The sequence below is a fragment of the Chionomys nivalis genome, chromosome 7, assembly GCF_950005125.1.
Source record: "Chionomys nivalis chromosome 7, mChiNiv1.1, whole genome shotgun sequence".
Lineage (NCBI taxonomy): Eukaryota > Metazoa > Chordata > Mammalia > Rodentia > Cricetidae > Chionomys > Chionomys nivalis.
This window is the reverse complement of record NC_080092.1, coordinates 51,740,157-51,755,709: the sequence shown is the minus strand read 5'-3', so window position 1 is coordinate 51,755,709 and position 15,553 is coordinate 51,740,157. Positions and strand designations below refer to the sequence as shown.

At 52.2% G+C, this 15,553-nt stretch overlaps 2 protein-coding genes across 7 annotated transcripts; both read left to right on the top strand.

The window, feature by feature from the left end:
- The first annotated feature begins 169 nt into the window (after positions 1–169).
- On the top strand, positions 170–2,875 carry C7H17orf49 (chromosome 7 C17orf49 homolog). 6 transcript variants are annotated; one of them, XM_057775040.1, is made up of 6 exons: positions 170–342; positions 501–595; positions 1,140–1,241; positions 1,890–2,077; positions 2,290–2,394; positions 2,620–2,875. In XM_057775040.1, exons 1-6 carry the CDS (start codon positions 322–324, stop codon positions 2,622–2,624), a joined length of 516 nt encoding a protein of 171 aa, XP_057631023.1. In that variant the 5' UTR covers positions 170–321; the 3' UTR covers positions 2,625–2,875. The 6 variants fall into 6 exon arrangements, with proteins under 6 accessions (XP_057631023.1, XP_057631022.1, XP_057631024.1 ...); XM_057775039.1 differs by having other exon boundaries at positions 2,616–2,875; XM_057775041.1 differs by lacking the exon at positions 1,140–1,241 and having other exon boundaries at positions 2,616–2,875.
- Positions 2,876–8,226: 5,351 nt separating this feature from the next.
- Positions 8,227–13,826, top strand: Bcl6b (BCL6B transcription repressor). Its single transcript, XM_057775268.1, has 9 exons — positions 8,227–8,277; positions 8,818–9,008; positions 9,298–9,519; positions 9,628–9,972; positions 10,255–10,379; positions 10,953–11,117; positions 11,191–11,321; positions 11,409–11,546; positions 11,905–13,826. The coding sequence occupies exons 2-9, from the start codon at positions 8,830–8,832 to the stop codon at positions 12,019–12,021; spliced, it is 1,422 nt and encodes a 473-aa protein (XP_057631251.1). The 5' UTR covers positions 8,227–8,277; positions 8,818–8,829; the 3' UTR covers positions 12,022–13,826.
- Positions 13,827–15,553: the final 1,727 nt, after the last annotated feature.

The window sequence follows — 15,553 nt, the reverse complement described above, 5'->3', positions numbered from 1 at the left end:
CCTAAGCCTGGTGTCCGTGTTTGCAGGGAGGGGGCGGGCCTGGGCTTTGAAAGACTGAGCACAGCTTCAAGGAGCAGTCCCGACCCTTCGACGGAAGTGGACTGAAGCCAGCCGGAAGTGAGGCGACGTCTTCCATCTCGTCTTCCTCCGCGCAGCGAGGCGACGCGAGTGACGGGGGAGAGGTCGGGCTTTGGCCAATCGGCTGCGAGGAGGGCGGGACTTCCTGCGCGGGAGCCCAGCGGCCGGCCGCCCGGCTCTCCGTGGTTTCCAGCTCGCGTGGTGGTGGCGGCGGAGCGTCTCCGTGAGGAGGTGCGCGGGGCCATGACGTCAGCGTCCACCAAGGTTCGACCTCCCTCGCGGACTGCGCTCCCTGGCGGCCACGGGAGGGTGGGCCCCCTGCCTGGTTCCCGGCTGGTGCGCGCTGGGCGAGGGGCGGGCGGATCCGAGGCTGGGCTGGGACGGCGCGCCGCCGGCCCCCCGTAATGCTGCTCCGCCCCCAGGTTGGAGAGATCTTCTCCGCGGCCGGCGCCGCCTTCACGAAGCTCGGGGAGCTGACTATGCAGCTGCATCCAGTATCGGACTCTTCCCCTGCCGGGTACGTGAGACCAGCCTAGGACCCGGACGCCGCGAGCAGACGCTTGGATTCAGTCACAGACACGACCCTCTCTAGATCTAGCAGGAAGCTGTATTAAATCCCGTGTGCCAGCACGGTGTAGTTGCTAGTCATTGTTGAGTTAGTGAATGGCAGGTGACGATACTGCCAGGTCCGCAGTCCCCCACTGCAGACCGACATACTGTCTCCCACCCACCCCGAGCCGCGTGGAATCCCACGCTGCTGCTACACATCTTTCAAGGGTTCCTTTTGTAAGGCCCCTACTTGTTGCATTCGTTTCCGTGGGTTGTTTAGAGCAGCTGTTACGTGATGGAGAGAGATGTTTTCAGGTGGCTCTGGATGCAAGTTCATGTGGCTAGCGGTTTGTCTCCAGAGCTTTTCTTAGGGAGGTCCTCTTCACGAATCTCTGAAAGGTGCCCAGAGACTAGGGGAAAGAGGCTGCTTAGCTGTGGACGGAATAGCCTGTGGGCTGGCGCCACACACTCCTCCTTCCGTTTTTGCTATCACCCTTCTCCCCTTCCGACAGCGCCAAGTGGACCGAGACGGAGATAGAGATGCTGAGGGCTGCTGTCAAGCGATTTGGGGACGATCTTAATCACATCAGCTGTGTCATCAAGGAACGGACAGTGTGAGGGAGGGTGGCTGGCAGAGAAAGGGGAGGGGCGGGCAACTTTCTTCTCCTTACCCATTGTTCTTTCTCCGACTCCCCAGCTCAGCATCTTTCCTACTTTGTTGCTAGTTTCGTTAGCATTTCCTTGAAGACTGAAAGACCATAATAATTGTGGCAATTGATCGGAAGTTGAGGAAATGCAATGGTAATTAGGACCTTCAGAGAACTTTCTTCTCAGGTGCCCAGATACTCAATGGGTGTATTTGATGAGGGTTCCCTGGCTATTTCTATAAATCCTTTGAGACTAGCATTTCCAGGGTTGCATTCTGAACCGGTTAGCTGGTCAGGATCCACAAAAAAGTCTCAATCTGTCTTTATCTCACCACAACATACCTGGTGGCCTTACACATCCACGTCTCTCTCCCAGAGGTTCATGAAAAGGGCTTTCTGGCTGCTCTGTTCAGGCAGGCCATTCTTCATAACCCTGAGTGGGCGCAGAGCTGCTGGGGTGGGGGGGGGGGGCCTTATTACACATGGATTAGGGCCTTGATCTGGATACTTACAAAACTCTAGAATTCCTTCAGAGTGGCCCATTACTCCTCCCCTCCCCTCTTCCCTGGGTTTCTCTGATGACTGCCTCCCTAATCTGCTTCCTCCTCTCTTCAGGGCTCAGATAAAGACCACTGTAAAGCGAAAAGTATATGAAGACTCTGGCGTCCCTCTGACAACTGAGTCCCCCAAGAAAGGGCCCAAGAAGATGACATCCGGGGTCCTCTCACCTCCAGCCGCCCCTCCACCCAGCAGCTCCAGTGTCCCTGAAGCTGGGGGTCCTCCCCTAAAGAAACAGAAGGCTGGTGAGGGCTGTGGAGTTGCTGCTTAGGGTAGGGGCTGAAGGTCCTATTTGAGATTCAATGAGAACTGGGCCTGGGTCAGAGAAGGATAGGTGGTGCTTCTGTACTCTGGTGATCCCAAAACGGGCAGAGGGCTGTGTAGAGCGTGAAGCTTTGAAGACTGGGAGGAGGGAAAGCAGTCAGGAGACCTAGAACCTAGCCTATGCCCCTCCCAGATGTGACACTCAGTGCTCTGAACGACTCCGATGCCAACAGTGACCTGGTGGATGTAGAAGGGCTAGGAGAAACTCCTCCAGCCAAGAAACTCAACTTTGACCAGGGTAGGAGTCCTCCTCCTCCCACACTGGCTGGGGTGGGGAAGAAGTACTCACCTGGACGGTAGGGGAGGGACCAGCAGAAGCCCCGTTCTTGTGCAAGGGCTTCAGAAGGGAAGGTACTCAGTGCAGGGGGTCGGGTCAGTTATGATGCTTGAGAAGGTGAGGGTTTTCTTAGAAACACATCCATGCTTGCTCCATCCTGGTCCATTTCCTCCCTGTTCCAGACAGCCTGACCCTAGACTCTGGCCTTCTCTCCACCTCTGCTGATGCTCCTCTCCTCTCCTGCTGAGCCTTCCAACTCTGACCCTCACTGTTCACTGTGGACCTGTGGATCACCTGGGACTCTAAGCAAGGACTGCATGAGAGAGGGTCAGAAAGCCGCTGGAGCTGGCCGCCCTGTTCCTGATAAACCTGTGCCCTCACCCTCTGACCTCCGTCTGCCGATGGACATTTTTATACAGAAAACTATAATAAAAAAACTCTCTCAGTATGGTGCTGCCAGCTGCCATTCCCTCTCCTTTGCTTCCTTGGGGCCCGGCCCCTTCTCAGTAGCTCTCACCACCCTGCCTGGAGCAGCACAGCCAATACTGGCAGACTCGCTTCCCAGTGCCAATATTTCTGTGCTGCTAGAGCCAGGAGAGCTGGGTGTGGGCAACAAAGACTCTACTTTGCTCTGGATGCCGGAACTTATTCCCAGGGTTGCTGACAGCTAACATGAGACTACCTGGGGGTTTAGAGGGGCTCTTTCCGTGTTTCATACCCCCCCACTTGCCAGGACCCCATCACTACCTCAGATGGGTTTTTTTGTGCGGCTTCTCCAGGGTGGCCTCCCAGGGCCAGGCCTCAGCGGTGCCTCCCCCACCCTCGCTCTAACACCACAGTGTGGTTTGGACGTGGCCACAGTGCCGTACAAACCACAGTGTGCTGCTGGGGCGGGAGCAGGACTTGGATGGGTTGAGAGGAAGACGGCACAAGACAGTGCCATGAAGACCCCCACCAAGAGTGAGAAGATGGATAAAGTGTGAATGGCAAACATGGCCCCAAAAAGGGTTGGAAAAAACCGGGGATCTGCAATAGCTTAGCAGGCAATAGGGAGGCTAGGGTTCAGTCTGATAAGCTTGGAACATTCTTGACTTCTGTAGGAATTCAGCTCGGGATCCTTAGGTTAGGGGCAGAAGAAATAGGGGTGACTAGGGAAGACCAACAAACTGCCTCCCGACAGAAGCAGGGACCTAAGGCTTCCTGTGTCCATTCCTCCCTCGCTAGGTCAGAACCCAAGAGAAATGCTAGAAGAGACAGGGCCAAGGACAGCAGGGTTGGGAGTTGGCAGTCCAGAGGTGGTGGGGCTGGAACACGGTTGAGAGAGGGGGGCCGGAAGTCACCCTGGGCCCTGGGCCTGCCACAAGATGGAGGCCAAAGGCAGGAAATGGAGGCCAGGGAGAAAGAGGAGCAGCAGAGCCCAGGAAGAGGCCCATCTGAACCTAAGGGCCAAGAATTCAACCCCAAGTGCTGCTGCTACTCCCCATGGTCCCCCAAGACCCACACCCCACCCCCACAGCAACACTCATTAGCCCATTCACCAGGCCCAGGCAGGCAGGCCCACCCCTGAGAGCCACGTTTAAGCAAAGACAAACATGTCTCTTCCCCACCCCCAACCCTAGGCCTTCCCTTAGCCTTTTCCTTCTGTCCAAGATTTGATTTTAAAAAGAACCTCCCAGAAAGCAAAAGTTTCTTCTAGAAATTAAAAACAAAAAACAGTGTAATACCCAAATATTAACCTCCCATCTCTCATCCTACCCTTCACCACCAGCACCACCAAGCTTCCGACACACCCCCAAAACTCTTAGCAATCGAAAAATCTAAGATGGTGAGTGTAAGCAGTCTTTTTGGGCCCCCTGAGGATGTCAGACCCTCTCCAAGACTACTACCTGTCCTATATCCATCCCTGCCAAGGCCTCCTGCTCCTTACACCCTCCAGAGCCCCCCAAACAACTGCTGCCCCCAGCTCCCATCCCAGCAAAGCTTTTGTGGGGGTAAAAAAATCAAACACTATCCTAATGTCTGGGGATATTGGGGGGCTCTCAAGTCTCAGGCTTTGGTTTCAATCTGGAGGACTACATCTTAGGGGTACAAGAGAAAGGTTCTCTGGTCATCCCCCCAATTTCAAGAGTTACAGAGCCCAACCCCACCCCAGCACGCACCTCCAAACCTCCCCCCCAACCGCCACGTCTCTCCTGAAAACAGGGGACACTTTCCTCCCCACTTACCTCAGCTACTCTCCCCTGAGATCCTGGTCCCCTATTTTGAAAGGAGCAAATTTGGGGGTGCATCCCTCACATTTGGGGTGCAGGAAAAAAGAGCCGCCCCAGTCGCATCGCTGGCCTCCTTCCTCTCAGCTGGCTCAAGGACTGGGGTGTGCCCTGGGGAGGGGGACCCCCACAAGAGAGCTCTGGAGGGGTTCCTCCACTCCCAGTCAGAACTGGGGACACCCCCCCCAAAACCCGTCCCAGCCCATCCGTCTCCAACTCGGCGGGAGAGGCAGCTGCAATGCCCCAGTCAGATTCCCCCAACACTACATTCCTCACCCCATCTAGAGGGGTCCCGGGCCCCCAAAAAATCCCAAAAAAATCTAGGATGTTGGGAAGACGGTCCTGGACTAGCTACCCAAATTTGGGGTCCTTAGATACCCCCGTTTTTTCAGGAAAATTCTGTCTTTCTCCTGCCTCCCGCCAGCCCTGCTCTGTCCCGATGCCAATTTTGGAAGTCACTCCCTCCTTCCTCCTCCCCGTTTCTCCAGGCCCCCCCGCTTGGGGGCTAGGGTCCAGGACACCTGGCTTCCAGACCGGGGGACACTCTTTAGAAGGCTAGGGGCCAAGAGGTCAAGCTCATTGCCCCTGTCTCAAGGAAGCAGGAAAGCCCGATTCTCCCCTCCCCTCCCCCCTTGCTGGTCTCGGTGGTGGTTTAGGAAAGCCTGGAGGACTGGAATCTGCCATTGCTATTGCACAGGCAGTTTTTTTTTCCTTGGGTTGGGGGGGTGGGCGGTGGGAGGGAGAGAGGGGAGGAGAGCCGAAGAGAACAGGGACCTAGGCGGGAATATCTAGCCTGGCTTGCCCTCTAGCCCCTGCTGCCGTTGGGAACCCCTCCCCCCTCAGTTCACCCTCATTCCTAGTCCTCTGTCTGCTTTCTGTTTGGGGCTTTTATCCTAAAAAACCAGGGTGCAAGAATCACCTCCTTATAGCCCACTACAGTCCCTTCTTGCCAGTTTTAGCAGCACTATATTGGTCAGAAGCACCCACTTTAACAAGAGACACCCCATTTTCCTCCACAGATTTTTTCTTCCATAAGAAACTGGGGTTCAGAGTGTGAAGCCACCTTTCCCTCTCAGCTCTGTAAGCCACGAACTGATCATTCTGTGATGAAACATACTGCTTTTTCCAGCCCTCTCCCTTCAAATTCAAACTATTTGGGGGTTCACTAAAATAGAACTTTCTGGAATCTGGGGTGAGAGAGATAACCTAAACCAGAAATGCACCCTAGAATAGGTTAGCTTCCAAATCAATCTCAATTTATGATCCATCTCCGCTTCACCAAGTGTGGCCAGTGACAAAAGACCCCGAAGTCGGACACTCCCAAACTATCCTACGAGGGGGGGTTCTTATAGTCTCTCCTCTGCAAGAGCTCCAGACCTAAACAGGTACACAGGAATATCCTCCCCTCAAAATGAGTTTCCACAAGATTCAAATATAAAACTTTGCCCCCCTATCAAGTTCTCAACTATAAAAGCCTTCGAACTTGCTCCTAGCTTCCTGCTCTGCCTCCTACTTAATGTAATTTTGCTTCCTAAAAGCTCCAAGTCCAATTTTATGTTCCCAAACAATCTCATCTAAACTTTGAAACAGAGAGCACCTGGAATACTCTACCAGTAGACCAAAATAACAAAGATGGACAGTCTCAAAATCGTGGTCATTGGAACCCCCTTCCCAAACCTTTAAGACCAGTCCCATGCTTCCAGCTTGCTCTTAGCTCTCAAGACTAAAAATTAGGCCCCATGGTCTCTATTAGCATCCTATGGCAGGTAGCACCCCAAAACTGACCACATACCTAATTCCAAGCGAACATCAAAGGGAGTCTTTGATGTTTACACCTCAAACTTGGTGGGAAAAATTAGATAGAGACCAAAATAACCCTGATAAAAGTAAGGGTAAGACACATCTTCATCCCGAATCCTTAGGTTACCCCCAATTCTCAGTTGGTCTGCTGTTTTGTTTGTTGTGGGTCTGCTCAAAAACAACAAACAATACAACAAACAAAAAAGTCCCCTGGAACAGGAGAGAAGTCTCAGGCCTAGTGACGCTGCTCCATGGTCAGTGTTCCCTCATTCTAGGCCAGCTGCGTAGACTCCTGACCCCATAACCATAGAGCTCCCGCTCTGCTCGTGGGCTCAGCTCTGACTTCTCTTTTTCAAAGGAACCTTGTCTTCCCACCACAAGGCTCCCCAAACAAAATCTAAGGGTGTGGTCACTGCCTATCTCCTGGATGAAGGACTTAAAATAAGGTTACCCGGGTTCTTCCTGCCTTTCTCCTCAGTCCTCTCGTTTACTCCACCCGATGTTCAATTAATGTTCACTCAAAACTCTACAGACATCTGGATAGCAGTGTCTATCCAATTAGAAAAAGATAACCCGGTGTTCCCAGGCTCAAGACCCCACTCCTTGTCCCAACCTCTCCCCTCATTCCAAAGTCAATTCCACACGAGTTCCAACTCGAGTTTCCTTCGGAGACCGTAACTCTCCTGTCCTCTACCTAGTGCCGCATTAAGAGACAGAGGTGCAGAGTAAACTCTTCGCCAAGGGAAGGTAGCAGAAGGTTACGGTAACCCAGACTGAACGCATCCAGCTCTCTGGTCTGAGCACATCCCCAGCCGGGAGGAGACCTAGGGGCGAAGCAAGGCTAGTGCTCGTCCGCCCCCTCGTGGAAGGATGCAGACATTGCCGAGCTTTGCCTACTTGCCGCGCTGGACCCCGGCGTCCCGCCAGACTCTAAGCGCAGCCGACCGGCGGGTGCTCGAGGCCCTAGTGAGCTAGGACTGACGGAGAGCAGCAGGGCTTTGGGCGGGAGTCTGTCTTTCTGGATTCCTAAAAGGATTCAGAAGAGAATCGGGAGTAAGAGGCCGGACGCCTAGGTCTCCCGAGTGTCTCTCGGTCCCCACCCGGGGCTTTCCCCACCTCCTCGAGGGGAAGCAGCTGCAGGAGCCGTCCGGTCGCAGGACAATGGAAGGAAACGAACTAGAAATCATATCCGCCCTCTTCTTACTCCGCCTGGTCAGGGCCCCCCCTTTTGTGGACCCTGCCTGTCAATCACGCCTCCTCCCACTGTCTGAGACCCCCTCGGGAATCCACTACCGTCTGCCCAAACCCTAGAGCTTGGGCTCTCTATTTGCTCCCTGAATTTAGTACATTAGAAAGGGGAGGTTTATGGTATTCCCTTTCTCCTTCAACAGGCTCTTCGCACCCTCTTCCAAAAGCCAGAACTCAATTCTCGCTGTCCCAGATCCTCCGACGACACAAGGCTCCCATATTACCACCTTCCATACCACTAACCGCCTCCCCAATTCTAATATCCTCATTCTCGGGTACCCATTTAACGAACCAAAGCCCCCTATGATACGACCACCCCGCGATTCTGAGATAAAGCGTTTGAGACAGAGACCCCGCCCCGGGCTCACCATCTGGAGAGCAAAAGAGGAAGGAAGGATACGAACCCACGGGTTCACCCCACCTCTACCCCCGCCCCCGACATCCCGGCCGGATAAAGGAGCCGAGGCCGAAAGAGAAGAGAGACCCCGCCCCCCTCGAGGAGAGAAGCCGCAGCCCCTGCAGGACAGGGGTAAGAACCAGACCTTGGAAAAATCAGACTTCTGGGTCCCCAAAGTGGGTAGGGGTTTGTTGATGGTAATGACTTGAATCCCAGAAATTGTTCTAAAAAGAGACTGGGGAGTATGGGATCTAGCAATGGCAGTTGCATGGGCATAGAAGGGTGTGGGCTGCAGATCATATGAGGTCCCCGGGCAAGGTCTGATACCTGTGACCCAGGCGCGCCAGAAAGCATGGAAAAGGAAAGTAGTCGATGAGGGAGCTAGAGTGGAACCAACGCGCGGCGTGTGGGAGTGCGGGAGCCCTCGCGCCCATCCTCCAGGCGGAGGTACGAGAATTTCTAACTTGCTCTAAGAACTCTGCGATCCAGCAAAGGGAAGGAAGCTACCGCTGAAGGCAGAATGAACGAGATTAATTAAGTGGGATTGTTGATGCTGGGCCCGCTATCTGATGGCGTTGGCTCTATGGACACCCCGGAAAGAAAACATCAGCAGAAAAGGGATTGTGTCCTAGGCGTGCCTGGATCCCCTAACTTTTTTCATGGCTGGCGCAGGCCTGGGTCGCTATGGGTTCCACAGCTGCTCCAGAGGGAGCGCTGGGCTACGTCCGAGAGTTCACGCGCCACTCCTCCGACGTGCTTGGCAATCTGAATGAGCTGCGCCTGCGCGGGATCCTCACTGACGTCACGCTGCTGGTTGGCGGGCAACCCCTAAGAGCGCACAAGGCAGTTCTTATTGCCTGCAGGTTCGAGGGGGTAGGGCTCCTGGGGCTAACTGGGTAGAGAACTGAGTCACAAGGCCGTTCAGAGGCAATCCAGTGCGGAAGGGAAGTTAGGAATAATGGTCAATAATGGTCCGCACCTGTAATCCAGAACTGGGGAAGCGGGGGAAGGGTTGGGAAAGAAGGAAAGAGAAGCATGGGGAAGCATCCAAGAACTGGGGTAGCAATACTAGTGGGACAGAAAGATTCTAAAGCATCCTGTGTTTCCTTCCGTCTCCCACCTCCTAACATGTCCCAAATGTCCTCTCTCCAGTGGCTTCTTCTATTCAATTTTCCGAGGCCGAGCAGGAGTTGGAGTGGATGTTCTCTCTCTGCCCGGTGGGCCAGAAGCCAGAGGCTTTGCCCCTCTTCTGGACTTCATGTACACTTCAAGGCTTCGCCTCTCTCCAGCCACTGCTCCAGCCGTCCTGGCGGCTGCTACCTATTTGCAGATGGAACATGTAGTCCAGGCATGCCACCGCTTCATCCAAGCCAGGTGAAGGATCCATGGGTTTTTGTGTTCTCCGTGAAAGTGGTGCTCCGGGTATTATGGGCAAAAGCAACGATTAGGAAACGGTGTTAATGACCATCATACTTTTTCTAGCTACGAACCTCTAGGCATCTCCCTGCGACCCTTGGAAGCAGAACCCCAAAGCCCCCCAACAGCCCCTCCACCAGGCAGCCCCAGGCGCTCCGAAGGACACCCAGACCCTCCTACTGAGTCTCGAAGCTGCAGTCAAGGCTCCCCAAGCCCAGCCAGCCCAGACCCCAAGGCCTGTAACTGGAAAAAGTACAAATTTATTGTGCTAAATTCTCAGACTTCACAAGCAGGGAGCGTGACTGGGGAGAGTTCTAGTCAACCCTGCCCCCAAGCCAGGCTCCCTAGCGGAGATGAAGCCTCCAGCAACAGCAGCAGCGAAGAAAGCCCCACGCCTGGTCTCCAGAGCAGGTAAAGAATCTGTAACTCCCAAGAGTTTTAGAGTCTGGCCTCCTTTAGCAGGCAGAACCATTAAGGTGCTACCTGGGGGTGGGTTTCAGAGGAACTAACCCACTTTAGGGACCTGACCAACTGCCAGAGGGGATGTGACTTATTGGCCAGTATTAGTTCCCTTCCAGAAGATATAGGTCCATATTTTCCATGAAAAAAGCACCCCACCCCCGTGTGTGTGTGTGTGTATGTGTGTGTGTATGTGTCCCCTAACCTTTTCTATTGCTCCTACCATCTGCCTAGACTATCTCTAGCTACTACCACTACACAGTTCAAATGTGGAGTTCCAGCAAATACTTCCTACCTCTTCACACCCCGGGCTCAAGAAACTTCTGGATCAACTTCTAAGCAGGCTCACCCACCACCAGGTCAGAGCCCTTCTTTCTTTCTCTTCTGGCTTCTCTCCTATAACTGTTTCAGGTCAACCTGGATCAGAAGACCTCAGAAAAGACCTGTTTAAAAGTCCCCAAACTTGACTGCATGTTAGACCCTTCTGTGATGTTTTCACCTCGTCAGTCAGAATGTCCGAGAGTGGGGACCAATCATCAAAAAATAAATAAATAAATAAATAAAATAAAAATTAAGATATCCGTGTCCTTCCAAAGAACAGCACAGTTTGGGAATTTCTGGCATAGTCCAATCCAGGCCTGAATAATCTGCCCAGAGTTTGGCAGGGCCTCTCTGGTAGTCTGTCACCCAGAGTGAGGCAAGAACTTGGAAGAACCTCCACATAGTGTCACCACCATTGACAATTCTAAACATACTACTGAATCAGACACCTCTCACTACTGCATGGCTGTGAGTAAGCCAAGCAAGTCCTCAAAAGCCTTCACAGGAACTTAGGGGTTAAAAGGCACACAAATCCTACTAGAGTCTGTTGTGGATTTATGGGTACCTGGGAAGGCCTTAATAAGGTTGTCATTGCTCTCCACCCTTCCCAGGAGGTGAGTTTTTCAGCTGCCAGAACTGTGAAGCTGTGGCTGGGTGCTCATCGGGGCTGGACCCCTTAGCTCCGGGGGACGAGGACAAGCCCTATAAATGCCAGCTGTGCCGATCTGCCTTCCGCTATAAGGGCAACCTGGCTAGTCACCGCACAGTGCACACAGGTAGGAGGGGGTCTTGGTCTTAGTGCCCTTCGTTCTCTCAGGACCCTCTGACTGTCTTCCTCCCTACTTACAGGGGAAAAGCCCTACCGCTGCTCCATCTGCGGAGCACGTTTTAACCGACCAGCCAACCTAAAAACGCACAGCCGCATCCATTCTGGAGAGAAACCGTACAAGTGCGAGACCTGCGGCTCGCGTTTCGTTCAGGTAAGGAGAGGGCAGGAAGGCAAGTGGGAGAAGCGGAGAGGGTTCTGCCCCTCCCCGAGGCGATCTCAAGGCTCCGCCCCTCCTCAGGTGGCACACCTCCGCGCGCACGTGCTGATCCACACCGGAGAGAAGCCCTATCCGTGTCCCACCTGCGGAACCCGCTTCCGCCACCTCCAGACCCTCAAAAGCCACGTTCGCATCCACACGGGGGAGAAGCCATACCATGTAGGTACCCTACAGGGCCTAATTGTTATCGCCCCCCCACACACACACACGCAGGCAGGGCCAGGTCTTGCTACCGCTGCTAGATTTCTAAAGAATCCAAGTGAGTCAGGGACTTGAACTGGGGAGAGAGGAAGGGATAACTATATTCTTGGACTAGGCACTGTTGTCCCAAGGGGCCAACAAGTGTTAATGTGTTTGTTAAGTAAGGCAAGGCCCATCTCCTGGGCGCCCCAAAGGAATTAGGGGTGTGAATGCTAAAGGGCTGATTGTCAGCGAGAGCTGGACAATCCCCCCTTCCCATCCCAACTGAAGGTGGTTGGGGGAAGGGTAGGGACCTAACAGATCCGTCCTCCCACAGTGCGACCCCTGCGGCCTGCATTTTCGGCACAAGAGTCAACTACGGCTGCACTTGCGTCAGAAACACGGGGCTGCTACCAATACTAAAGTGCGCTACCACATCCTCGGGGGACCATAGCTGAACCCCCACCAAGACCACAATGGCTGCCAAAGGGGGCGGCCAAAGCTGCAGGCCCAGGCTTGGCTTTCCCAGGCGGTCTTGATATGAGTGTGCCAGGCCACTCTGGTATCAGGAACTCGTCACCTTAATTTTGTACTGAGGAGAGCAGGGGTGGCAGATCCTGGCTAGATCTGCCTCTGTTTTGCTGGTCAAAACCTCTTCCTCACAATCCAGATTGGATAGCTAGGGGCTGGGGAAAAGGAGAGACGCAAGGGGCTTGCTCTCTTCCCGGGAACCTGCCCCTACTCCCCTCCCCCATTCCCAATAGTTTATCTGTAAATATAATTTATTAAGGCCCGTGGGTGGCCCCAGGGCCTTCATTCTGCTTGCTTTTCCGACTTCCCTCTTCAGAGACACAGAAGGTGAGGGCCCCGCTCTGCTGGCAGGGCTTCCTAGCACTTGGCTCTCTCCTTTGACATGAGTGTCTCGCGTTGTTTTTCTTGTAACCGTTCTCTCTGGAATCGTCCTTTTTCTGTTTGTTTGCTGGTTTGTTCCTTCAGTTCTAGGATGCGACCTTTTGCTTTTCTAGGGCAGACCCTGAGAACATGTATGATTGAGTAAGAAATCCTCTCTGGTATTCTGGATGGTGCAAGTCCGGTAGCAAACTAGACATGGAAAGAAAACGTTCAGCTCTTCGAGGGTGATGGGAACCTTTTTAGATGAACACAAAATGTGGATAATAAATTCCTCCTGAAGGCTGGGAAAGTGGGGCCTAGATTCCTCATCATTTTAAATGGAGGTGGGTAGTCTTTCCAGCTAGAAAGCATAGCAGCTAAACCGTGCCATTGCTCTTTCCACCTGGGTTTGAATGCACTGTGCCCATCTCAGAGTCTGCCTCAGGGTCTGAGCTGAGCCCATGATCCTCCCACTGAGGTTGAATTAGTATTTTCATGGGGAGAGAGCTAAAGATCTGTACCAGAGATTATAGAACCTGTTCTTATCTGTCCAGTTTCTGAGAATGTTATGGCCTAGGGAGAACTCATGCCATTCCTTACCTTGACTACCAGTCTGACCCATCCTTTGCTGCAGGAGAAGCTGCAGCAAATGTTCCTTGGGGTTCAATATGCCCTTCGTCTTTGAATGTGGTTTTTTTTTGTTTGTTTGTTTTTTAATTTTGGTTTTGGACAGCTTCTGGAAAGTGACCAGATTCTAAAAATTTCCTCTTACCTGAGAGTCTGGGTCTGTGACTCAGTCTTCTTCCACTTTGTTCCTGTCTGTGACATTGGACTTTACATGGTAGACAAAGGGGCTGAGTTCCATGCTGGCCATTGAGGATTGTCATTGGAATTACATGTTTCAAGGCTTTAAAAGCCTGGTTGATGGGTTGGCCAAAGACCCCTCCCATGTGAACAGGTTGCCAGATGGTGCATGAGGTTAGCCAAGGGCTGCAGATTCTGGTGTAGGCCATGCAGATAAAAATGTTAGGGATGGAGTTCCTCGGTTAGATGGAGTATCTGGAATGTTAGATGATATTCGGGAGCCTCGATTTGTAGTCCTGCTTCTTGCTGCCCCAGGACCTTAGTTGATGATAGGACTTGGGTAAGAAGACTTGAATCTGCAAGGCAGAGCTTCTGGAATTAAACCATCAGCTGGGGGTTGGTGAGAAAGCCATTCCCTTCCCCTCCCCATCACCTGAATACAGAATTGAAGGGGGGGGGGGAGAACAGAGGAGAGATTGCGAAGGTATTACGGTTTCTGTTCAGCAGACTGAATGGGCATGTGGGAAGTGCCGGCGTGAGATGTTCGATCCTGCAAGATCAGATCCATGGAATAAAGAAGCCTCTCTTGCCCTCTGTGTGTCCTAGCTTGTTTGTGGGGGGAGGGTCACCTGGGAACTTGGAAAGCGGTTCCAAAAAAAATAACAGCTTGGATTCTGTGTTCATTTCACTGTTGTGTCCCACTAGCCCTCTTCAATGGTCCTTATTCTCCCTTCCCTGCCCTAGCCTTCCGGCTCATTGTGTAGGAACTAGTGACTTCACGAAGCTTATCCGGAGCCACCTGCATCCTGCTGGTCTGAAGTCACTTCCTGGCCAAGGTGTGGAGGATGCAGAGAGAAAGTAGGAAAGCAAGAGCCTGGGAAATGCATCTGCAAGCACGGGTTCTTGTGACCCAGGCACCCCTCACACAACCATCACCAGAGAAAATGGGTAGGGCTCGGGTCCCCTAAGAACAGAGGTGAGTTAGAGCAGCTAGGAGAAGGCCGAGTGCATTAGTGCCCGTGTGCCTGCTCCATCTCCCAGCCCTAGTATCTTGGGATCTAGCTAATGTCCAATACACGAGTCTTTTTTTCCCCCTGACCTGTGTGTCCAGGGCGTACAGGTGTGTTCTATCTAGTCCAAGGATAAAAGTCACTGATTCTAATGTTGCCTCCCTCTGGACATTGCCTCACCTGTTGCAAAGGTGAGTGTGGTTGTGCTTCTTCAGTCTGATGTTCTCCCTGATAATCTAGTTTAGTGACTGTTTAAGTTTCTTTTTCTTTCTTTCTTTCTTTCTTTCTTTCTTTCTTTCTTTCTTTCTTTCTTTCATAACCTAGGTTATACTTGAAAAACAAAAAGCAGCAGAAGTCCCCATGGCCTTCCATTCTAGCTTGTCCCCCAATGAAGATAAAACCAGCTACTGTTACTTACTGCTTATTGAATGGCGGATCCTAAATAAAGCATTCTAGTGCACAGACTTACTCATTAACTCTGGGCAGCCCTAAAAAGTAGGAAGTGTTCTCCCCGGATTACAGGTGAGGAAACCAACTGAGAAATTAACTATTTTGACCAAGTAATAAGTCATAAAGTCGGACTGGAGAGATGGCTCAGAGATTAAGAGTACTGACTGCTCTTCCAGAGGTCCGGAGTTCAATTCCCAGCAATCACATGGTGGCTCACAACCATCTGTAATGAGATCTGGTGCTATCTTCTGGCCTGCAAGTATACATGGAAGCAGAACACTGTATATGTAATAAATAAATCTTAAAAAAAAAAAAGGTCATAAAGTCAAGGTTGGGACTGTGCCTTGGATCTAGAGATCTCAAGACTGGACTCTTGACTCCTGAGATCCGACTATTTCCTAGACCACTGGCAGATCCCTTCTTTTGAGTCTACTTATAACAAGACTGCAGATCCATAGTGTTTTGGTATAGTTATTTCATTTTCCATCTATGCAACTGAAAAAATATGGTTTGGTTTGGTTTTGCTTAGTGCAAAGGATTGAACCTGGGGACTTCCACATGTTAAACCAAAAACCTCTTGGGTTTAGGAAGGGGGCTTTTAGTTTTATAAATTTAATGAGCTAATTTATTATTGTGCATATGTGTATGATGTTTTTGTGTACATGTACATGTCATGGGTACATGTGGAGGTCAGAGGACAACTTTGTGGAGTCAGTTCTCTCTTTCCATGTTTCTGTATGTTCCAGGGATTGAACTCAGGACATCAGTACTTTACCTGCTAAGCCATCTCTCCAGCCCCTCCCTGGGTCTTTGAGACTCAGGCTGGCCTTT